The 25,012-nt window shown below is 37.7% G+C and overlaps 1 protein-coding gene across 8 annotated transcripts in view; it reads right to left on the bottom strand.

Moving 5' to 3' along the window:
• EXOC2 (exocyst complex component 2) overlaps positions 1–25,012 on the bottom strand; it is a 200,110-nt gene that overhangs the window by 77,000 nt on the left and 98,098 nt on the right. For all 8 annotated transcript variants that reach the window (XM_058555396.1, XM_058555397.1, XM_058555401.1 and 5 more), the window contains 5 exons: positions 17,878–18,003; positions 11,456–11,580; positions 2,511–2,576; positions 1,858–2,015; positions 1,332–1,453 (listed from right to left, as the gene is read on the bottom strand). In XM_058555396.1, the coding sequence (XP_058411379.1) occupies positions 1,332–1,453; positions 1,858–2,015; positions 2,511–2,576; positions 11,456–11,580; positions 17,878–18,003 (597 nt within the window). The remainder of the gene's footprint in view (positions 1–1,331; positions 1,454–1,857; positions 2,016–2,510; positions 2,577–11,455; positions 11,581–17,877; positions 18,004–25,012) is intronic.

Genomic DNA, 25,012 nt, shown 5'->3' with positions numbered 1-25,012 from the left:
GTTTATAATAAATTGGTGAAAGCAGGGACAGAATATAATTCTGGTAGACTCAAGGATTTAAACCTGTTTTGTTCACTAGATTTTTATAGCAAAACATTAATATGAATAAAATTTTTTACTGCATAGCCCTATTTGGATAATGCTAGGCTAGGTTTAATGACAACTTTAGACAATGAGTTTATTACTTTTTCAGCTCTCTTTATAATATTAAACATGTACAAAATAAGCTATACAACATTTTTTTCCTAAAATTTCTGATGAACAACTTAGTCTCCATTTTATTTTTTTCTTTTCTTTTCTTTTCTTTTTTTTGGTGAGGAAGATTAGCTCTGAGCTAACATCCGTTGCCAATCCTCCTCTTTTTGCTGAGGAAGACTGTCACTGGACTAACATCCATGCCCCTCTTCCTCTATTTTATGTGGGATACCACCACAGCATGGCTTGATGAGTAGTGTGAAGGTCCATGCACAGGATCCAAACCTGTGAACCCTGGGCCACTGAAGCAGAGCAGGCGAACTTAACCACTATGCCACCGGGCCGGCCCCTAGATTCTGTTTCAATCCTGTACATTCCTAACGATGGCAGTATGACTCACTTGGCTAAAGGAATGCCACCTGTCCCAGCCTTTGGCACTGCAGGCTGTCTCAGGTCCCTGAGCGGACGAGGTGATGAGTTTAGAGGACATGGCTCAGTTTCTCACCTGGATTCCACTCCCTTTCCATTACACAGTGTATCAGTCACCAATTCTGTATAGAGATGACCTTCCTACTTAAATCCTGGTGCATCATTTATAGCAATGTTCTTGATTGGTTTTGAATATATTTAGTACCCAAAAGGCTGCTTTGTAAAGATAACCTCTATTGTTTTTTATGATTGTATGTACAAACTCCTGAAAAATTCTAAAAAGTATAAAGAAAATGAGCATCACCTATAATTTCTACTACACAGAGAACTATTGTTGACAGTCTTTCTTCTGATTTTACATTGATATTTCTAAAATTTAAAAATACACATATATTTTCAAAATTGGGATCATGCTTTATATACATTTTTATATTCTACTTAACATTTGCCATAAGAATGTTCTTGTATCCCTAAATATTTTTCAAGTATATCCATCTTAACTTCTGCATGGTCTCGCATTTCAAGCAAATAGATTTGAAAAGATATCCAAAAAAGAAAAAAAAATTTCTATTGAGCAGCTCTAGATGATCTAAAATATTCATATTTCCGTAAGAGTAATTTCCTCATTTCAAGGTTTGGAAGCTGGAAAGAGATGGCATATTCAGATAACTGTTGTCTAGCAAATACATCAATTTTTCTTAACATACCTTCTGCTGTGTGTTGCAATGTAACCATCACACAACGTACTCGGAGATCCAAAATGAGATCCTGGATAGTCTGTAACATGTCATTAGGAATTTCGAGGGCAGTTAACGATTCATAAGTAAGCCTGTGAAACAAACACAACAAAACAAAGTGAGCACAGTGGGATCTTGAAGCAATTCCTGTCATCATTTTGGCCTATAAGGATCCATTATGAAACTTATAAGCTACAACATTATGTGGAAAACAAGGGGAAAGTAAGATCATAACAGGGATTATAATACAATACTGGATTAAACAATAAAAAAGATGCACATCCAGTATGACATTCTCATCAAACATAAGCACCAGAAAGGTGTAAGAGCTTAGCTGCTAGATGATCCATGGGAAAGAGTGGAGGCAAAAGACAGAGCAAAATTCTTTGTTGAATGTATTACAAATCATAGCCCATACTGAGGGGTTTTTTGTGTTTTTTTCCCCAAAAAGATTTTAAAAATTTACCCCTTTTCAGGAGAATGTGTCCACATTTACCTCATGGTCTGGATGACATGAGTCAGCCACTGTCCGGAGAGCTCAGACTTTACCTCCCAGCCTCCATACTGCCTCACTCCGCCCTCCGGGATGCTGAGTGGGAGCAGGGCTCCACGGATCAGCTTCACAAGACAGTGCATCACTTCCTGAATCATTTTCTAGACAATAACGAACAAGCAAAACTGCATTAAAAGTCATTAACTTACCTCCATGCCTGGGCGGGGAAGAAGATGTCTCTTCCTCTTCTTACAAGGACACTAGTCCTATTATATTAGGTACCTGCCTTTATGACCTTATTTATTTATTTATTTATTTATTTTTATTGGTTTATAACATTGTAAAAAATTTCAGGTGTCATGTGAGGACACAGCAGGAAGGCGGCCTTCTGCAGGCCAGGAAGAGAGGTCTCACCAGAAACCAACCCCGCTGGCACCTTGAACTCGGTGTTCCAGCCTCCAGAACTGTGAGAAAATAAATTTCTGTTGTGTGCCACCCAAAAAAAAAAAAAAAAAAGTCATTAACTTGATTAAACCAACTAAAAGGAATCTGCCTGAACAATGGTGAGTATCTTGAATGTAGATAAAGTCTTGTAGTAACTTTGGTTGAGAAAACCCTACCCTATAAAAAAATCTACATACTTATCCTTAACTTACCTTAAAATCATTTTGTCTTTGCCTTACATTCTTTGATCTTTCAATCTGGCCTGACTTCTCAGCAGTCTTAAAAATCAAAAAAGCATATTAGTTGTCTTCAGAAATGATTTATAAAAATAAGAAATGCTTTAGTGTTGTATATAACGCATGAAATATGGTTATAACTTGATTAAAAGGAATGTGTAAGAAATAATCTAAGTTTCTGATTAAAGGATGACTAATTAGAAAACCTTTAATATTCCAACAGGAAGATATTCATCTTCCTAAAACCTTTAAGTACAATTCCCATAAATAAACCTAAGTATGAAGTTGAAACCATCTTTTTTTGTAGGTGAATTTCACATACTATTTTCATCAACAATTTTATATGATTAAACCTAAAAGCAGCATACCCAGAGTAACATTCTCAACATCACTTCTCATCAGCTAGTACAGAAATAAAAGGAAGAGTAAACTCTGGATTAATGTCTAGTAATCTTACAGCATTCATTCCATTCCCTTGACAAATGTTGAAGAATATAAACATTGTATCTGGCATTTTATTTTTAAAAAATGATAAATCATTGCTCTTCTCTCAGGGATTTTACAGTCTAATTTAGGAGAGAATATACTCTAGAATTCTAGAATTCATTTTTTATCTGTTTACTGATAGCAATGCTTTCCTCTGATATTTCTTTCTCCTTAAAGTACTGTGTGGAAGACTACCTTACACTGACTAAAAGAGAAATCTGTTCCATTGGATTTCAATTAACTTTTTATTACCAGATTTTCTAACAACTAAATATTATTATAGAAAATGCCCTAGAAAGGCAAGCTTAGGAAATTTTCCAAATAAAGAAGCAATAACAAAATGGTACAATGTAAAAGAAAACTCTAATACTTCATTAACATAAAGCATAAGTTATCCTTTAAAGTTAAAATACTCATGTATTATTGGTTAGAGACATGTCAAGAGAACTTTCAAGTTAAGAACCATTGCATGATAAGTGATGATGATATTGACTTTAAGTAACTCTAAAATACAAGTAATGTTATATATATTTTATGTATAATCTAGAGAAACAGTGTACAGAGTTGCTTTATATGATGAACATTATTGACAGGACTGAGCAAAAGAAGGGTAAGGATGGCTGAATATTTTCAACAAAAATATCAGACCTACTTGATAAGAAGTGGTCAACACACACACAGATACATACCTCTTCAGGCTCTTATTTACACTTATTTTAAAATTTTATATTAAACTGTGCAGCTTTTATCATTGTTTTCTTTGTAGAAATGCACTTTTGCTTTGAAAGAAAGTTTAGTTTTTGAATAAACTAAACCCAAAATTCACCTCAATAATAATTCAATAAGCAAATTCCTAAGTTCACTGACCAACAACACTCAAAATTCTTTGTATACCAGGATTTAACTCAGAAATTGATGACTTTGTCCCTTTATTTTTAAGACAATGAGAAGTAACTGAAGTGTTTAATGGCTGCAGTGAGAAGTGACTAGAGGGCCCCATGTCAGGAGAAGGACCAACTGGAAGGATGCTGCTCTAACCTAGGTGAGCAGTGGCCATGTCTTAGACTAAGGAGGTGGATGGATGGACCCAGAGGACAGCTTCAACACAGGTTTCCGAGGTAGAAGGCACTGAACCTGGTGATTCCACTGGGTGTTTCCGTGAGAAAGAGGAGATGTCAAGAGTGACTCCTACCCAAGTCACAACCACTCAGGTACGTCCAAATGGCCCTGAGTGTCTGTCAGCCTACTTCCCGTTTCTCCAAAGTGTGACGCTCTGATTCAGAATAACACTTCTGGTGATACAGCGGGCTAGGTGTAGAAAAGCAAATGAAAGGCCCTGCTTACTGAGGTCATAAATACTATTCTCTAAATGCTGCCGTTTGTCAGCTCTTAGTTTTAGGCACCTTTTTTCTTTTTTCTCTATACTTTCTCACTAATTTTTCTCATGGCTTAAAATATCATTTCTATCTAATGCCTTCCTATTTTGGGTTTTGCATCCAATTCCAACTTGTGTGTTGGGCGGGGCTTCCCCACATCAACAAGCAATTCTCCAGACGCCAGCTGGGTGTCCTCCAATTCAACTCAGTTCCGACACTATCTACCTGGAGACAGCATCAGATCCATAGGTTAAGGGCTCAGTTCTACGAGACTGCCCACCCGCCCCTCCCCAGACACATCTCAGATGATCTCAAGCCCAGGTTGTCACCTCTCTGACTGTCACAATCTGACTGGCTAGAGACTGGAAGTTCCCACATACCCCCTCCTTGGATCCAATTAATTTGTTAGAGCAGCTCACAGAACTGAGGAAACCCATTCACTCACTAGACTACCAGTTTATTATAAAAGGGTGTAACTTAGGAACACCCAGACAGCAAAGATACATATGGCAGGGTATGGGGCAAGGGTGCGGAGCTTCCATGCCCTCTCCAGGGTGCCACTCTCCCAGAACAGCCATGTTTTCACCAACCCAGAAGCTCGCTGAACTCCATCATTTGGGTTTTTATGGAGACTGTATTACATAGGCATGATTGATTAAATCATTGGCCATTGGCGACTGAACTCAATCTCCAGCCCATCTCCCCTCCCCAGAGGAATAGGGGTGGGACTCAAAGTTCCAATCCTCTAACCTAATCCTGGTTTTCCTGGCAACCAGCCCTGTCCTTAGGTGGAGATAAAAGCCACCTCATTAACATAACAAAAGACAGCTTCTACCACCTCCTCACTTAGGAAATTCCAAGGGTTTTAGGAGCTCTGTCCCAGAAACTGAGATGAAGACCAAATATACATTTCTTATTGTAAATCACAATATCACACTTCTAAATTTATATTTCCAGCCCACATCTTTCCTCTGAGACCCAGATTTGAATTTCAGATTGCCTACTTAATGTCTCTTCTTGAATAACTCACAGGAATCTCTCAAATCCAACACATTAAAAATGGAAAACTGATATTTTCATCCAAGAATGTTCTTCCTTGAGTCTTTGTAAATAGCACACCTACTCACTTGGGAGCCCACTTGGGAACCATATCTGAATCCTTGTCCTCATCTCCCTTCTCTGATCTATCAGCAAACTGGGCCAACACTACTTCCAAAATACAAATGAAACCTATCATTTTCTCTCCAACTCCTCTGACAAAACCTTAATCCAACCACCCTCATTTCCTGCCTGGAGAGCCTCCACAGCTTCCCCACTTTGACTTTGGTTGCCTTCTAGTTCAGTCTTGAATGAAACTGCAAACGTGGTCAGATTACTCCACCACTTGGAAGCTTTCCATGGCTCCCACCCACTTGGAGTACAAACTCCTCACCATGGTCTGTAAGCAGGTCTGCCAGCTAGCCCCCACCCGCTCCTCTAGCCTCATCTCTTGTTTCTCCTGATGCCCTCACCCCCTGGCTCAGCATCCTTGGATGCTGTGACTTTCTGTTTTCAAACATACCAAGCTCTTCTCCTCAGCTTTGTGCATGCCACCCTCTCTGCCTAGTACCTTCTTCCCTTGATCCTTTGTGGGGCCATTTCCTCCTCATACTTCAATGTCATCTCCACAGACAGACTTTCCCTGACCTCCATCCCACTACTGAGAGCCTATCTTAAGACCCTATTTGTTTGTTTTATACCTGTTACCGGAATTTAGGATAATTTTTTTTTAATTTATTTTGGTTCTGTCTCTCCAGGAGGAGAGAGATCATGTTTATCTTGGTCACTATTTTACTTATATTGTATACATGCATTTTAAAATTTACATGTGTGTGTACCTGTGCGCGTACAACAGTACCTGCCACATAGAGGCTATTCAGGGTATTCAACAAACATTTGGTGAATGAACAATCACCTAGGGTTCTGGTTCCTCAGGACGTCCTGGAATACAGTTCAGAAAGCATGAGGGCCCTGAAGACCACTAGGTTAATCTGAAGGCCTTCTTTAAAAAACCTGAAGTCCTGGGTCTCCACCTGGAAACTGGCCCCTTTGAAGGAGATCTGCCAGGTTCAACCCTGTGACATGTTCCAGAAAAGGCCAACAGACAGTGCTTCTCCTAGAGATTTCAGATGTCAACAAAAGGGGCCAGCAGAGCTTTAAGAATTTTGCATAAATGTTGGAAGTTGGGAGGACTGTTGTAGGTTGGAATTCAGACGCTGCCGAGGAACCTAGCACCTACTGTGATATGAGGAGGCACAGAATGAAACTGGAATCCTTTATGTGAAATCAGTGTTAAGGATCTTGTGATGGTTAATTCTGTGTGTCAATCTGACTGGGCCATAGGGTGGCCAGATAATTGGTTAAACATATGTTATAATGTTTATATTCTGGGTGTGCCTGTGAAGGTGTTTCTGGATGAGACGAACATTTGAATTGGTAGGCTGAGGAAAGCAGACTGCCCTTCTTAATGTGGGGGGGTCCCATCCCCTCAGCAGAAGACCTGAATAGAACAAAAGGGAAAAGGCTGACTCTCCTTGGACTAAGGGAGAACTCCTGTTTGACTGCCTCGAGCTGGGAAATTGGTCTTTTTCAGCCTTCAGACTGAAACAGAGGCACTTCCTGGGTCTCGAGTCTGTTAACTGCAGATCTTGGCACTGGTTAACCTCCATAATTACATGAGCCAATTCCTTACAGAAAATCTCTTTCTCTTTATACATATGTATACGTTGTCCCATATACCATAGGACGTTGGTTCTGTTTCTCCGAACCCTGATTAATACAGATTTGATTTAGTGTGCTGTGATGGAAGGGATGGGACTCTGAAAGACTCTGAAGACTCTGAAAGACTCTGAAAGGCATAATTTGTGTCAACGAAGGGTCATGAAAGTATAAAACTGTAGGGATCCTGACTGTCAGGTAGCGTCTTTTCTAGCAGTCTCCACCTCAGTACCTAATCCTGAACTTTTTGTATAATGGGCTTCTTCAAGGAGAAGATTATTTCATAGTCCTTTGTTATGTGAAATATTTTTAAATCAAAGAAAAGAGTAGAAATCAATTGTTAAAAAAAATCATACCCAAAGTAAGGCTAAATTTTGCCAGAACCAATTTTGCCCACCTAACAGGTGCTAATGAACGCATGATGACATCTACTGGACGGAATAATTTTGTAAACTTCAAGGACCTGTCTCCAAACACATGAAGCAGGGAAACTAGTTGTAAGGCACACCTCTTGCAATTGTTAATTAAAGCAATAGTTACTTATTGTTTTAATTTTATGAACACCTCCAACATATTGAATTATGTAAGGTTTGCCCTATTTTTAAAAGAAAATTCAATTTTGGAACATAAAGTGCATTTTAATTTACATACTATGAGTTACACAACTTTTTAAAATGCTAATTCCTAATGTTTAAAAATATTTGAATGCTTTAAAAATTTTCACCCCAAAATACACCATATTTAAAATATATCTAAAGGTGAGATCTTAACCTACCATTAGCCATATCGTTAACTAAAAACCTTAACTCCTTCCTGCACACACAGACCAAAACTCCTTTGTGGTGAGACCAACGGCTACATTTCACTGCTTTGATTCACATGTGTTACTTCACACAGGCTGGACTGGTTTGAAGAACTGACTATTTTTTAAACTGTTGGAAACTCCATCTAAATCTTTAACGGATGGGCTCTTAATAAAACAAAATAGTTCTGTAACAAGAAAAATAAGAAATTTCAAGTATATTGTGTTTAAATATTACAGAACTTGCTTATATGAGATTAAATACCCACCATCAAAAGCCTTGGAGCTCTTCCCAGCATCCATTTCATTAGGTTTCTGGGTCTCACTCAGAGCTGACAGGGCCGGGCACTTTCCTAACTGCTCCCTGCCCTTCTACTGCCCTTGCTGTCTCTCTTGTCTTTCAATGGAGGCTAAATAGTTTAAAAACATGCCCAAATCTGTAAATTATATTTAGTTAATAATTACAACTATAAACTTTTAAGAAAGTTTATAATTATAAATAGGTAGAAATACCACAGGCAAATCCAACTCAGTACAACTAATTAAAATTACTATTCAGTGCTAATGTTGTTCCTAAGTTCTGAAGTAGCTCAATTGTTTTTCATCTGCAACAAAATATTTCATTTACATTTTTACCACAACTAGGTATAACCTGTAAGGAAGGAAAATACATTCCCTCTTCACTAAAGCATCCCAGGTCAAAAACTCTTAGGAATTTTACTAATTCTAAAAAGACTCAAGACAAGGCAGCTACTGTCCATGTGTGGTGGGCCACCTATAGGAGCCAATCCAACTGAAAGGGAGAAACACATGGCTGGAAAGAAATAACTAGGTTTAAAACGCATTTTCTTTGGGACTAGTCTTTACATGAGTGGATTTACCCCGACGTGACTCAGCACCACTCCCGTCGCTCACCAGTCCAGCATTGCTTAATGCTACTGCACTAGGTTCACTGACACCTGTTGTGCCAGGCCAGTAAGATTTCAAATCCTGAAATAAATATTTATTCCAAATAATACGAGCAAATTCTTATTTCTCTGGCTGCCAGACTCTGTTATAAGCACTTCACTCATGTTAACTCATTTAATTCTCAAACCAGCCCTAGGGAAGTAGGCACAGAGAAGTCAAGTTACTTGCCTAAGGTCACAGCTAGTAAGTGACAGATATTAGCTGTTTCTATTATAACACTAGTTGGTGTTCTGTAAGAAAAGCTGTGAACGCTATCTGTTCAAGGCACCGACACAGAAGCATCTAAGCTTTCCAAGCCTCATGAGGGATCTGGTTAGAGATGGAGCAGATAAGAAGAGGAAGTTATGACCCAATATGAATATGAGTGGTGCGCTGTCCCCCACTGTGGCAGAGGGCAAGAAACCCAAACCTGTCCTCAGCACCATGACCCACACAACTCGCTTTCCGCTGAGATGAATAAAAATGCGAATTGATGGGGACATGTTGAAAGCAGAACACTGAGAAAACTTTTTTCAGAACACCTGAATAACTGAAGTTAAAGTATTCTCTTCCTCACCCAGCATAATAAGCAACTTTGCATTTATGAAGGCCAGCCAAACTCTACATTTATTTTATGGAAGACTGACTTTCTCTATACAGTTAACTTTTCAATAGACCTTTCCATAACCAAGTGATACAGAAAGGACATAAGGAAGTTGTGACACACATTATTTATTGCTATAATATTTGAATGTTCACTTATAAAGTACATTCATGGGCCACATAACGATGTTTCGGTCAAAGACAGACTGTACAGACGACGGTGGTCCCATAAGATTAGTACCATACAGCCTAGGTGTGTAGTAGGCTATACCATCCAGGTTTGTGTAGGTACACTGTGATGTTTGCACAATGATGAAATCGCCTAACTACGCATTTCTCAGAACGCATCCCCGTCGTTAAGCGACACATGACTGCATAGTGACAGGTACACTGCTGAAATTAAAGTAAGTAAAAAATAGTAATAACTCATGCTTAAGAGATCGGTTTTCTGCACTAAGGAGTTTGTTTTTCCATGCACTATCATTTTTCTGTCTTTCATGCACTAAGTAAATTTTATGCTTTAGATAACTAACCATTCATATAAACAGGGATCTAAGGATCTACTAGGTTTAAAAGAAAAAAGATAGTAAGCAAATAAGAATTAAATATACAGAGGAAAAAAAAACAACTCCAGAGAACAGCTCTACTCCTCTGATAGTTGTGTAAAATGTCTGTCCACAGTCAAATGAGACTGGACAGACGGACTCCAGGAGTACCAAGACACCCAGCCACTTTCCACCAAGGAGGTTAGGTCTTGAACCACAAAGGTGTGCCTTGCTGCAAAAAAGCAAAAACAGTTTAACCCTTTTTCACATTCACTTTCTGTGTTGACAAGTGCAAAAGATGCAGGAAATAGCCTTTACCCTCAGGAAGATCCCTACTTCTCCCAGCTCTCTCAGGGCTGTAAAGAGTTCTCTGTGTAGACACGAAACCAGAGCTGTCTTCCCATGGTACAGTGTGGGCGCTTCCCTGGCAGCTTGAGGATAAGAGCACTAGAGTCTATATTCCAGGACCTGGGGGCCTTTCATGGGGCACTAAAGTGAGACTATAGAGTGATGAGGCTGAGTTCCATGTGCTACACACAAAAGTCAGAGTCATTACTTGATGTTCATAATTTCTATGCCACGAATTATATTATGATTAAGACGCTAAGTAGGGCCGGTCCCGTGGCTTAGCGGTTGAGTGCACGTGCTCCACTGCTGGCGGCCCGGGTTCGGATCCCGAGCGCGCACCGACGCACCGCTTCTCCGGCCATGCTGAGGCCGCGTCCCACGTACAGCAACTAGAAGGATGTGCAACTATGACGTACAACTATCTACTGTGGCTTTGGGGGGAAAAAAATAAATAAATAATACTTATAAACAAAAAAAAAAGACACTAAGTAAATGTGTGACCTGTGAAAATGTGAAGGCTTATAACAACTTCTATAGGCTGATCATACAGGGGATAGAAAACAGCATCTTTAAGTTCTTTCCAACTAAGAAATTCTGTAATGATATGGATTTATTTCAGACCCGTGTACAAGCTGCAAACATTTTATTCTTGTTTCATCATTTGCTCATAGTCAACTACACAATAACTTCATCCATAATTTGGCCTGACTGGCATTATAGTCGATTCAGAATCCTTGAAAATATTTCAAGTTTCTTTTTTTTCTTTGACTATCTCATTTAATCCTCACAACCACCTTTTGAGACAGATACACTTGTATTCTCTTTACACAGTTGAGGATACTGAGTCCCAGAACAATTAAGTAACTTGTTCAAGGTCATAGAACTATTAAGTGATAGAGCTTTATAGCAGTTTTAACTAATCTTAAAATATCTGACAATAGTTATAGCTTTGGGCCTCCAAGGTTTTAAAAAAGTCACTGCAAAAGGTAAAATTTTTAAGACTAGAAATTCACAATGACTTAGCTACTACATCTATAGTCAAATTTGTATACATACCTCACTGAAAAGGCTTCCATTAACATATGAAATCCAGAGTTTCCAGAAGTTAGGCAGCTGACTTAAAACAAGCTTGGTCAATTTTTCAACAAATGCCACCCGGTGGGGAGTCTTGTACCTCCATGCTAAGGGGGAGAAAGAATAAAATACCATAACTACACTCTCTAATCAGGAATAGAAACCTGTTTGAACATACTGCTGCTCCACCACCTAAAAATGTGTCCCACTCTGGCTGCAGAGCTTCAATCTGCTGATAGACCAATATTTCCTTTCCCACATCATACTACCAACGCCCGCCAGCACAGAGAACACACGTTAGGCAGAGGCCCCTGCTTTCGTCCACGGGGACGGGCAGACGGGTCAGGAAGGCACAGCAGCAGGAGTGGGGAGGACTACATTGAGGGGGATGCTTTTGGCTTTTCAACCTGTTGTCTTCAGGATGTTATACTTCTCTTCAAAAAGTCATGCCTTCAGACAGCAAAGTAAGGCAAAGGAAGGGTTGCCCTGCCCCCATAATTAAATGGAAGGCCACTATCAACCTGTTAGAAATGCCAGTATGCACCCTACGTGGTAAAAATTCAGTGAGGAATCAAGTTATCATAAAGGAACATATTCAAGCACAATCATGTAATGAATAACTCTTCCCATAACAAAGAAATTTCAGAAAAAATAAAAATATTGAAGCCTCTTGGGTTACATATCATTTAATGAAGTTATTGTAGTAAGTGGGAAATAAGTTCGTAAAGGTTTCCCACGGGAAGAATAAGTTCATAGGAATAAACACAAATGCAGTAGTTCAGTGAACATCAGTCATGTTCCAGCCTATTCCTTCTCCATCGCACTCTTTCCTGTTCCACTGCCCTCCATGCCCCACTTCCTGGCCCTGCTGTTCTGCTTCACAGCCTCCAGCAGGAGCAGGGCAGAGGCATCCCCACTGTCCAGTTTCACAGCAATGATCAGGACACTTCCAGGGTCAACCTTCTGACTTCTATTCAGCAACTTCAAAGACTGGTCAGGGGAGGGGACTTTCATTAACTCCTTCATCAACTACCAGCTTCCCTTTAAAATACTCCTAGGCAGAAAGTTTTGTTGCTATTATTATTGTCATTATTATAGTGGGGGAAGGGTGGATTTTATTTATTCTAAAATTTTTAATAATTTTCTAAATAGACAATGTCTGGTTAGAAAAGAAAACTTAAAAAGTGTACAGTGAAAAGTCTACCTTCCACCCTCATGCCCCATTGCCCAGTTCCCAGCTCCAGCCCTAAGAAACCACTGTTATCAGTTTCTTGTGACTCTTTCTGAAATGTCTTTTATATACACAAGTAAATATAAACATGTATTCTCCCCCCACCCAAATGTTGTCTTACACAAATGAAAGCATACTAAACACAGTCTTCTGACACTTGGCTTTTTTTCTTTTAACAATGGATCCTGGAGTTCTTCCATATTCATACATAAAATGATTCCTCTTTTTCTCCCCACAGTTACATAGGAGTTCATACTGTGGAGGTATCATAATTTAACAAGTTTCCTTGTAATAGACAAGACCGTTTCCAATCTTTTGCAGCTAAAAATAATGCTTCAACCAATAACCTTGTACCTACATCATTTAGCACATGTGCAAATAAACGTGTAGGATAAATTCTCAGAATAGGAACTGCTCGGTCCAAGAGTACATGGAGGTGCAGTTTTGATAGGTATTATTAAATTGACCTCCACAGGGCTTCTTTACACACCCATCAGCAACACATGGAAGTGGCAGCTTCCTTATAACCTCACCAATGAACAAACCAAATACACAAAACCCAAAACAACAAACACCTGGGGTTTTTGCCAAACTGATATCTCATTGTAGTGTTATACTGCCTTTTTAATTTTTATTATGAGTGAGGCTGAGTACCTAAGTATCTATTCATATGCTTAAGAGCCACTCAGGCTTCCTTTCTGCAGTCTGTAGAGCCTCTTTATTTATGAGGCATATTAGCCCTTTGTCTATGTTATGTGCTGTGGAAAAGCTTTAAATTCACCTGTGACATATGTGAAAGGCATGGTTCTTCATTGAGGGGCACACTGTAAACCTGTACTTGGTCATTCAGCCACTATTTATTGAGTGTCCACTGCGTGCTAATCCTGCGGCTGTACCCCAAGTCCTGTCTATGGTCCTCACCACTCACACTCAACAGGGCAGGTCGCCATCTCACAGAGCCTATGGCTGAGCGGACAGCCAATGAGGGGAGGCCCAATCGCATACGACATGAGTCTCACGAGACGTTTCATCTGGAGACAGAGCTGAAACAGACAAACCAAATACAGATACATACTAACTGTTTTCCAAATAGCAGACAGCACACTACACAGTGTAAGCCCCAGCCTGGTATGTCATAGGCCAATGACAAGGTAAGAAATAGGACAAGAAAACCTAAAAACTGAAGCATTGAAAGACCCGCCTCATATGGTAGCAAGCAGACTCTTACATTGTATCTTCCCCAAAATTAGTGTTTCAAAAGATCTGAGCTCCTCCTTGCAGCTATACTGACCATTATTTTGTATACCCCTATTGTGAGAAACTCATCTGGTGTCCTTATGTCATAGATTCTTTGCAGGGCTTGTTTGCTAGGAAGTTAAAGTAAAAGCAACATAAGCTAAACCCAAGTCCTCGTTGGCTCTGAAGTTGGACAATCTCTTTGTGTGGTCTGGCCTAGCTTACCACACATCCATGTATTCCACACACACAGATATTCTACATACACAGACCACTTGGTCTCAAAGATCAGTCTGTCATGGAGAATGCCTCTATTCCAAAGAAAAATATGGGATACTGCCTTTTCACCAATTTAAAAGAAAAATCCTTTTTAAAAACCACAAAATAAAGTAAACTCAGCTTCTCTCTTGTTAAATCCATTAATTAATAAGTATTCTAATTGAAATGATTTTATAATAGGGAAAGTATTTGGACAGTTATAAATAAAAACATAACAAACCAACTCCAAAAGTCTTCCAAAAAGATTCCTTCAGCTGAATCTTTTTATGGCAGATTAATCGGTAAAATTATTTTGTCTGAGTTCACCATAGTATGGAGCGTTAATGTAGCTGCTAAACAGCATCGCCAGACAATCACCCTAAGCTGGAAGTCCTGCAATTACTCAAATGTGCTGGCACTCAATCTTCAAGGTTCTTGAAAAACAGACAGGTTCCTGTAGCCTCCTGCTCAATGGTAGAGAACACTTCTTAGTTTGTGTTTCATTTGATCTTTCTATTATTAGCAGATTCTTTATCCCTATCTATGTATGTATGTAATTAGAGTCCTTTTCCCCCATTCCTTCTAAGTCTAATTCATCCAAATTCTGATAATTATAATTGAAAAATTACTTTGGATTTTCTTTTTTACCGAATCCAACATGTCCTAGTTAAATTCGCACATGTTGTATCACCCACAGAAAAACTTCAAGAGTTATTTCCTAAGACTGACGAAAAGAACTAAGAGGATATGGCAAAAATGTCCAATTTTTTTGATGAAAATCATAAAGTATGTAGTCTCATAAATTTTGCTTTGATCACAAAGTCCAGAATGAGCTTCCTCAACTTTATTCATTCATACCGATTGTTTACTGAAAGCAATCGTTCATGATGTTCCAATTTCAAGTAATAATTTTAGGGAAATTAAACTTGAATTATTTTACTTCTACTTCTAGCCATGCTAAAAGGACTGGATTTGACCTCTGGTCACAAAGAACTAGAAAACTGGGAGAAAAAATATATATAAAAACAACTGTTTTCACACATTGGACAACAGGTGGTATAGGACTGTGACCCCTAAGGGAAGCGACACATGTGCTGAGCCCACCATTGCCCTGGCTTAAGCCCTGCAGACAGTTTCTAGACAACAAAGGCAAAGGGAAGAGGAACCTAAACAAACCTCATTGGCCATTCTGAGTTGGAAAGATGGAGTTCAGGGAGGCGAAGGTGAAGGGAAAATACAGGGAAAAGCCCCAAGAGGAGGGAGGAGCTACATAGAAAAACAGCTCCAAAAATCTGCATAAGAGTCTGAAGTTTTTGCTGAGTACTAGCTCATGCACACATAGAGTGAAACTTCACAAAGCCAGACAAAGAACAATCAGGGAACTGTAAAGCCAACAATTCCCAGAGATCACACAGGGCAGGGAGACCTTCTAGCTCTGAAGAGCTGGAGGGAATACTCTCCATCAGTTACCTGGGCCATTCAGTAGAGACCCAAGAGATCATGTCTCAGCAGTGGGGCTGAAGTATCCCTAGAACAAAGGCTACTCTAAACACGTTCTTTAGCAAACTCAACAACCAGCCTTGAATGGATCAAATTTATCTGTGAGTAACTGATAAAACACAGTTTAGCAGTCTCTAAAGGAAGACAACCAAACCCAGACACTCAACAATGAACATTCACAGTGTCTAGGAAACAATCAAAAAAGATAAGCCATGCCAAAAGGCAGAGAAATGTGAATCATAACCAGGAAGCAGAAGAAAAATTACTCAATAGTAACAAATCCAAAAATGACACAGATGACAGAATTAACCAATAAGGACAATGTTCAAATATTTAAAGGAAAACATGAAAATAATGAGGAGAGAAAGGGAAGATACTTAACCAAATGGAACTTCTAGAGATGAAAATTACAGTAACTGAAATTTTTAGGTTAGACACTGCAGATTAAAGATCAGAGTAGTTGAAAGCATAGCAGTTGACCCTATAATGAAGCACAGAGTGGAAAAAGTGGGGGAGAGGGTACAGAGCCTCAGTGATCTATGGGATAATATACTAGCCTAACATACAAGTAATTGGAGTCCCAGAAAAGGAAGCAGAACAGAAAAATATTTGAGAAAATTATGGCCAAAAATTTTCCAAAGTTGATGAAAATTTTTAGAATTTGACCAAATAAATCCAAGAAGCTGGACAAAAACCCCCAAAGGATAAATTTCAAGTAAGATGATATAATTCATTACACTCAGCCTCAAATATAATTTCTAACTGATTTAAGCTAACCTGTTAGCAGGTCAACTGGTGGTAGTGAATTACATAAGGATGGGGAAGAGTGAGGTGCAGGGTTTTTAGACCTGATATATTATCCTACTAATTAAACGAAGGAAGTATTTTTTAAAAACTCAGGTGGGCTGCACTCCAGGGTCAGACCCTGGCTCTATTTGCTTAGAGGGCTACACTGTATCACAGTGTGCAGAAACAAATAGTGCTGTTCTTTCATATTTATACCAGCGTTTGCTGGGCTGGGTGGGGAATGGGTTTGGACAAGAAGAAGGAATACTGACAGTTACGGTAGCCCTTCATTTAGTACAAATGAATCATCTAATTTTAAGGTGTTCTTATGATGGACCTTCATTCATACTTATTAATGAAACCTTAGAAAAATTCCCTACTCTACTGCTTGTAAGAATAATATAAAATACTTTAAAGTAAACTTTAGAGGTATTTGAATTTAATATAAAGTAAGGTATTTCTGTTATCTTATTTAGATTTCTTATATGTGTTACTGAGGTTACAAATAACCAGTGACTAACAGCATCGAATTGGTACATGAATGTATTATATCCATTTTATATTTCATATGGGTAAATAAACAATAGGTAAATATCAACTTTAGAAAGTTAAGAAATGTAACAGTTACGATATGAGATGCTTTATCTCAGGAAAAATGATTAGTAATTAACTTATGATTAATTAACAACCAACCCTTTTCAAATGGAATTTTAAAATTCATTAAAAAGGTGTCTATTTCTCTGACTAGTACTGACTACAAAAATTACTTTTGTTGCAAATTTCATCTTAAAGATGTTCTCACAGAATTTTTTCTGTGGTATACTTTAAAAAATTCAACCACAAAAAAATGAAACTAGACTTTAATTAAGTATGTTAAATAAACACTGACCTGTGCCCAATGACTTATTAAAAAATCAAATAGTGGGGCCGGCCCGGTGGCGCAAGCGGTTAAGTGCGCGCGCTCCGCTGCGGCGGCCCGGGGTTCGCTGGTTCGGATCCCGGGCGCGCACCGACGCACTGCTTGGTAAGCCATGCTGTGGCGGCGTCCCATATAAAGTGGAGGAAGATAGGCACCGATGCTAGCCCAGGGCCGTCTTCCTCAGCAAAAAAAGAGGAGGACTGGCGGATGTTAGCTCAGGGCTGATCTCCTCACAAAAAAAAAAAAAAAAAAAAAAAAATGAAAAAAAAAATCAAATAGCATTTCTTTAATGTACAATGGAAAATGCATTTTAATTATTTAAATATAATTACTGGGTAGTTAATAAGTAGAAGAGATGATGGTTGGTAATACTTAGAAGCAGTAACACAACTAATTATGGAATTTTCCAAGAGAAAATGTTCGAAATTATACAAATACAAATTTAAAAGACAAAGTGGGGATAGAGATACTTACTATCATCTCGACCAGACTGAAAGCTGCCGCCCCGCTTCAGTGATGCTGTCTGACTGAGATGACTCAACACTGAGGGACGCACATCGTTATCCAGATCCATCATGGGACTGTGAAGGCCTGGAGTACCTGGAAGACAGAGGCGACATTTCCATATATTGTACATGTTCTTATTTAGTTGATCTAATGGACTATTTCTCTGAGTTATCTCTTGCTCAATTGTGCCATTCTTTTAACTAAATCATTTACTAAGTAAAATCGAAAATATCTTCTCTAAATAGCTTTTAAAAGTCATTCCTACATCTTCTTTATCCATTCATCTGTTGATGGGCACTTAGGTTGCTTCCAAGCCTTGGCTATTGTGAATAATGCTGCAAAGGTTACCAGACGGGAAGGGGGTGGCGGGAGGGCAAAAGGGTTAAAAGGGCACATATGTATGGTGACAGATGGAAACTAGACTTTTGGTGGTGAAGAAAATGCAGTCTATACAGAAGTTGAAATATAATGATGTACACCTGAAATTTATATAATGTTAGAAACCAATGTGACCTCAACAAGATAAATTTTTAAAAATTTAAAAGAAAAAAAAAAGGAAACTCATCCCATCAAGCAAAAAGAAAAGTCATTCATTCCCACCATGACAGATTTGGAGGATTCAATCCATTACTTTGTTACATACAGATGTAACAAACCGTGGAGAGAAACTTATGTATCATTTTAGAATGAATGTTAGGCAAAACCGGGAGAGTGGCGGTGACGGTGGGGGTGGGGGGTTTCTATAAACATAAAAATCAGGATGAGATCATTTTTTGAAAAACAACTTGGCCCTTGGAAACAAAGTCATGGAGTCCTGACTCTCCTTCAGTGGCGCAGACTTGTAGCATAAATCTTTGACTTCTCCCTTAAAATTTAAATCCCCCAAAATCCCACAACTTCTTTCTTTGGGATATGGGATTTGATTCCCTATTTCTATTCCATATGCCAGCCACCCAGTTTGGATCCTTTTCACCTCACACTGTTAATATTCCAGAAGCCTAACATTTCAAGAAATTCTCTCTTTATCGTCCTGAGTTAATATTATTAAAATATTGCTTTAATTCTTTTCTCAGAAGTCTTCCAGAAAACTCTCAGAATTTCAACCTAATTACCCTAAGAACCAGGAAACATTTTTTCTAAAATGGATCTCAAGATCTATTAGGAATGGAATCCTATGCCGCTAAACGAGTTAATAATAAGTCGTTGGCTTTAAATGCTAAAATTTGCCTTTTACAGGCGCCTGTAACCACTACTCTGAGCCCTTTAGCTGAGCATTCAAAGATCTTCAAAACTGAATTCAATAAACATTTACAGAGTATTTACCATGCATAGGACACTTAAATATTCTCCCTATGAAAATGCATCTTACATTTTCCTGCCTTACTTCCTATCCTTTCTACCTGAAAGGCCTTACTCACCACCTTCTCCATCCACTTAAACGCTCCTTAAAAATGCAACTTAAATTACAGCTACTCCATGAAGTCACCTCTTACTATTCCAGCTCAAAGTGTTATCTCTCTTCCCCCCTGACAGCAGTTAAAATGTACATAATTTAGTTGACTTGAATTCTACCTTCTGTTGTTCATTTACAGTTAAGTATTGCCCATCTCCAAATCAGAATACCATCTTCTCAGGGATCAGGATTAAATATTACATCTCTCTCCACAGTCACTGGACCTTCTGCAAATAACTCCCTCAATATATTGAGTGACTGACATTAAATTATTTAATAAGAACTTTATTCCTTATTTTATAACTTAGTAGAATATTAAAAGCTTATAGATTTGTTTTCAGGTGCAAAAGATAAAACACATTTATAAAATAATAATTTTATGCCACTGATAATGTGAGGTATTCAATAACATTGAACATGTATTTATTCAACATCTCTTATGTACCAGAAACTGCAGGCCCTGGGGATAAGGTGATGAATAGGTAAGACCTTGCTCTCAAGGGGGTTACACTCTGGTGGTGGAGGCAGAAAATAAAGCAATCAATATAGTAAAAAGTGCTATGGAGAGCCTGCTTTCATGGGCTCCTCCTATCAGGAGCCACTCAACATGACACAATATGAGCTGTCTCCTTGTATCCTCACAAATTCTACCAGGTAAGTTTTATAGAAACAGAAATTAAATCATTTGAACAGATTTCTTAGTGGAAAAGAATTTTACTGAACAGTTACTGTGTCTGAACTACTGTGCTAAATGCCTTATTTACACACATTTCTACTTTGGAAAACATTATGTCTAAGATAAGAAGTATAATTCAATATTTCAAAATGACAAAGTAAATGATATATGATACAGAGTAAGAAAATATAGTGAACAAATAATATTTTTTATAACTGATTTTTTTCATATTAAAGAGGAAGTTGTGGAAGCTTTAATGATTTATGACATTTTCCTCTGAAAAGTTTAGATAGTGGCCACTGCTATGAATTATAGAATTCAGGAAATTCAAAATACCAATTTCTGACATACTTTAATAGGAAATATAAAGGGGCCCAAACTTAACATAACATTAAATATTTATAATAACAATTTATAATTTATATAAAAAGGTGCAAGAAGAGAATGCTTTAATTTAAAATGTTACAGGTTACTCTTGAAGGTTTCAGGACTATAAATTTTTGGTTAAGAAGGAAAACACTTCCTCATTTCCTAAAAATATATATCATTCCTATAAAAACACAATTATCATTGTTTAAGTAGATCCTCAGAAAAAGTTTTTCCCCATACATTGTGTTTACAACTTTAATTTAAATGGTTTAAGATTAAGTCATTTATGTGGTTTAATTTAAGTAAATCTTGAATTTTGAAACTGTCAGAAGATTGATTTTCCTTTCCTTTTAGTAACAGAAATTGTATTGAGAATATGCTTTTCTTCTCCTAGAAACCATATCACCATTTTCTGTGATATCAGGAAAAGAAAGTTTAACATGAACTAATTTCTTAATTGGTAGTGTCGAATTACCAGCAAGTATACCGCAGCAGCAGGGAGCTAAAAGAGCACATACACTCTCAGGACTAAGCAGCATCTGGAACACATCTATAAGATGCATTTCTGCTGAGGGACCAGAAGATGGCGCCTCCGCACTGCACACAAAGACACAGCCCCACAAACTGAACAGCGGGCATCAACTCAGAAATGCATTTCTCCTCCTGACATTCTGCTCCTTTTTTCTGTGAAAGAAAAGTCTTACGATGAGTTATTTTACAGAGAATTAGAAGGATTATCCTTTGAAGAGAAAATTAACTAAAAACATCTTAAATCTCAGTTGTCAGAAATCATTTACTATCAAGTGTCGAAAAAAATACCTGGAGGATTCTGACACTCCTTTTAAACTTCAATTATATGACTTGGCACTTATACTCCATAAAATTATTACAAGTATGAAGTGGTTCTGATAATAAGTAAGCATTACTATAAAAGAACAAAAAAAGATGAAAAAAACAATTTCTGTAACACATAAAATCAGCAAAAGGTTTTAAAATATCTTACAAGAAATCAGTTTATTTTCTCTTGATTCTTTTACCTCACAATATGACAGCAATATCTCCTGATGTGTTTCAGAGAAATATATACATTATATAATACATACGGTTATAAATGAGAATAATTAGGAAGTTTCATAATGTCATGCTCTGATCTACACGCAGATCATGAGCAACTGAAACCATGTTACTTAGTCAATTTTCCCTGAAAACCTCAAGTACCTGCCCCTGATAGCCAGCTGAGGGTGGTGTTCAATTGTATCCTTCAATTTCAGGTTTTCACTAGAACATTAGCTTGCAATAGGACATTTTGCAGGTGACAGAGACTAAAGGTTTTATAAAATTGTGTTTGTCTTTTTCAAACTTAATACTGCATTAATATGTTATGAGAGGTCATTAGTTTTCTTGACAGTAAATTTTCTCTAGAAATGAACTGGTCCTATGATTTTTTCTAGATAGAAAATTTTTAAAAGCCTTTTATCAAACAGGATTACAGCCTTGATGAAAAGGTTATCACTTTCTGCCTTCCTTTGTGTTAATACTAGTAAACTGTTCCCTCTATTTGAAATTGGGGCAGGGACTGATTCCACCCAAGGTTCTCATGCTACACAGCTGGTATGGGTTCTACAGCTGGTTTGAGGAGTCTACCTGAAAAAGTCAGAGCTTAAAGCTATGCAATTTTTAAAGTCTTTTTTAGCTGTAAAATTCTGATTCTATGATACAAAGTTTAAATCACCACTGAGAACAAAATGAAAAACATGCTTATTCAGCTCAGTATTCCTGTAACTTAGGACACTGATCAGTGGAGCAATCTAAATGTACAGAAGGCCTGCCTCACACAGAGAGCACAAGTGAAAATTAAGCCTTAAAAGGAAACTACAGCAAGAAAATATTAAAGGCGACAAAAAAAGTAACACTGAAAACTTCATCTGTGTTTCATAATATTTGTTATTATGGACCTTATAGCTCGGCTATTTTAAAGACACTAAGTGGAGTAACCAATAAACACACTCAAATGAATAAGTGCTTATGAGATCAGATTTGGCTGTACTCTGTCCAAGTTCTCTGAGGAATAACTACAGGGTAGAGATTACTCTGGAGACAAAATTGCAAATGGGAACGCACCCAATAGCATGAAAAACCATCACTATAGGATTTCCAATTCTAAAATCCTATGTAGCGTTGTAGGAAGAATGATACAAACAAAATTCTGGAACTAAATATTCTGAGGGTATAGCTATATCTTCTAAATTCCACAAACTAGTGTCTGAGTTACAATTTTACCATTATATCAAAGAAAAGATACATATCTTACCTACAGATGCTTGGAAGAAGCATCTTGGAAGAAAAACTCCTTCAAACATTAAAAAAAATTTTTTGAGTAAATTTCTTAATTACTGACAATCAAGAGTCAATATTTTGTTTCTCCAGTTAAACAAAGCTTCTATAACACACTGCCAGCATTCTCAACAGGAACCCCTTTCCTAATTCTGAGTATGCAGGAGAAATTTAACAGATTATAAACAAACATAAAATTAGAAAAATCATTTTTGGAATACTATATAAACAAAACAGAAATTTTGTTTTAATATGGGAAAAACGGAAAGTTTATTTTCACAAGTTGCATAAGTTATGTTCTTCAAAACACTAATAAAACAATCCTAGTCACTTAACTAAAAGAATAAAAGCTGCAGTGTACAAATAATCAACAGTTTAAAAAGTATTACTTCTCTAAGAGAAAATAAACTATCCATCTTTCACAATTTGCTGTTTCACATTTGCTATATTTTTCCAACTGTGAGATAAAAAGCTTCAGCTTTATGCTAACCTATAGATCTGGAAAGATCTTCCGCAAAGCTCAAAAACTTAGGATTTACATTAAAACTCCGATTCCTACAGAAAACTGATAATGACTTTAAGAAGACTTTACAGAAAATGCTTATTATACCTAGTATTCCATAAGACCTCCAAGAAGCCTTATCACAGATCAGTCAAATCCTTTCAACTCAAGCCGTGCAAGTGTTCCCTGTTTTAAATGCAAATGGGAGTCACTATTTGTTTAACAGACCCCATACAACATAAAGGGCAGAAGAGACCTTTCTTAGGGGCCTGCAGATGTGGAGCCAGGTGAATAAGTTTACTATGTTTTCTCATCCTCGTGCCTGCTGCAGAAGTTTTCTCACAGTCTACAATAGTGTTGGGAACACTGATCTATGGCCCCTGGACTCTCAGAAGGGAGGCCGACTTCCTCATCGCCCTTAAACACCTTTGAACACATTTTCCTGTGCACAGCCGGCCCTTGTCCTGCACCGCAGCCCGACCACCCACTGTTGCTTGTTGACCAAACACATGGGGCCAGGAGCCTCCACGGACACAGGCAAGACGGGATTCCTTTCAAGCACACCACAGAGAAGAATTTCAATGCCAAAGCTGGGGGCCAGGGGCAAGCATATCAAGACAGAATTACAAATTCCTCACAAATTAGGCCTGTGTCAACAGACAAAAATGTCCTTTTTGATCTTATGCTTCTATATAAAGTTACTATAGGGGCATTTCCTCAATTTAAAGGGGATCATTTAATCTAAATTAAATGAAGGAGACATATTTAAATACTCCTGTTAACCTCACTTCTTTAGAGTGTCAGAATTGTCCTTAGCAGGTTCCAGGCAACAATTCTGATGTGTATTTTAACATCATTCAAAACAACAGTTGAAAAGAGGAAATACATTTTAAAAGCAAAACTACAGGTGTGGACTTTGAAGAAGCATTTATTAGCTAAAGTTGGCTATATAAGCAAGAACCATATATTTGTAATAAGCTGGATAGGTGAATAACCAAAACAAAATTATTTATGCTTTTACTAAAGTACTGTACTTTTTTTGCAGTTATATATAGATTTAGGTAGAGAAAACATGCTCAGAATATATAAGTAATACAATTATTAAAAAAATGATATAATATAGAATTAAAATATTTGTAATAACGAATATTTTAAAATTACCAGTTAAAGCTAACATTCAATGTGTGCTTGACATTAATTGTCAAAAGTTTTTTCTCTTAAGGACAGTGGACGTGGTGTAGACATGCAATGGCTCCCAGCTGCCAGCAGTCTTCTTCCAGATGTACAGTTAAGCCAAGACAGCAGAAGAGAACCGGCCACTAGGGCAACAGATTGCAAAGGTCCTCTTAACATAAGCCTTGTTGGCCTGTCTGATCTAACAAAGATAGATCATTCACGGTAAGGTGAATAGAATCTAGTACAAAATAAAAGAACAAGTAAAGAGAACTTCATCCGACTCTTCCCGATGACATTCAACAGCGTTAGTTTACCACAGGATGAATGTATGCTCTCAGAAGAGTAAATCGAATTCTCAACTCCTAGGTCACTGACTTCAAAAAACCTGTTTACATTACTAGTATTAATTACTAGTCTTCATTTTCATTTGGAAGCTAAAGTCGTCTTTTCAAATTAGATTAAAAAATCAAATATAAAATTATTATACAAAATCTTGCTGATCTACATTCAGGTAATTAGAACTACTTATATAAACTTATACTACTTCCAAATAACACTGACAATTTCTAATGGATGCACTGTGAATCTAATT

The sequence above is a fragment of the Diceros bicornis genome, chromosome 14, assembly GCF_020826845.1.
Source record: "Diceros bicornis minor isolate mBicDic1 chromosome 14, mDicBic1.mat.cur, whole genome shotgun sequence".
Classification (NCBI taxonomy): Eukaryota; Metazoa; Chordata; class Mammalia; order Perissodactyla; family Rhinocerotidae; genus Diceros; species Diceros bicornis.
This window is presented reverse-complemented; position numbering and strand designations above follow the sequence as displayed.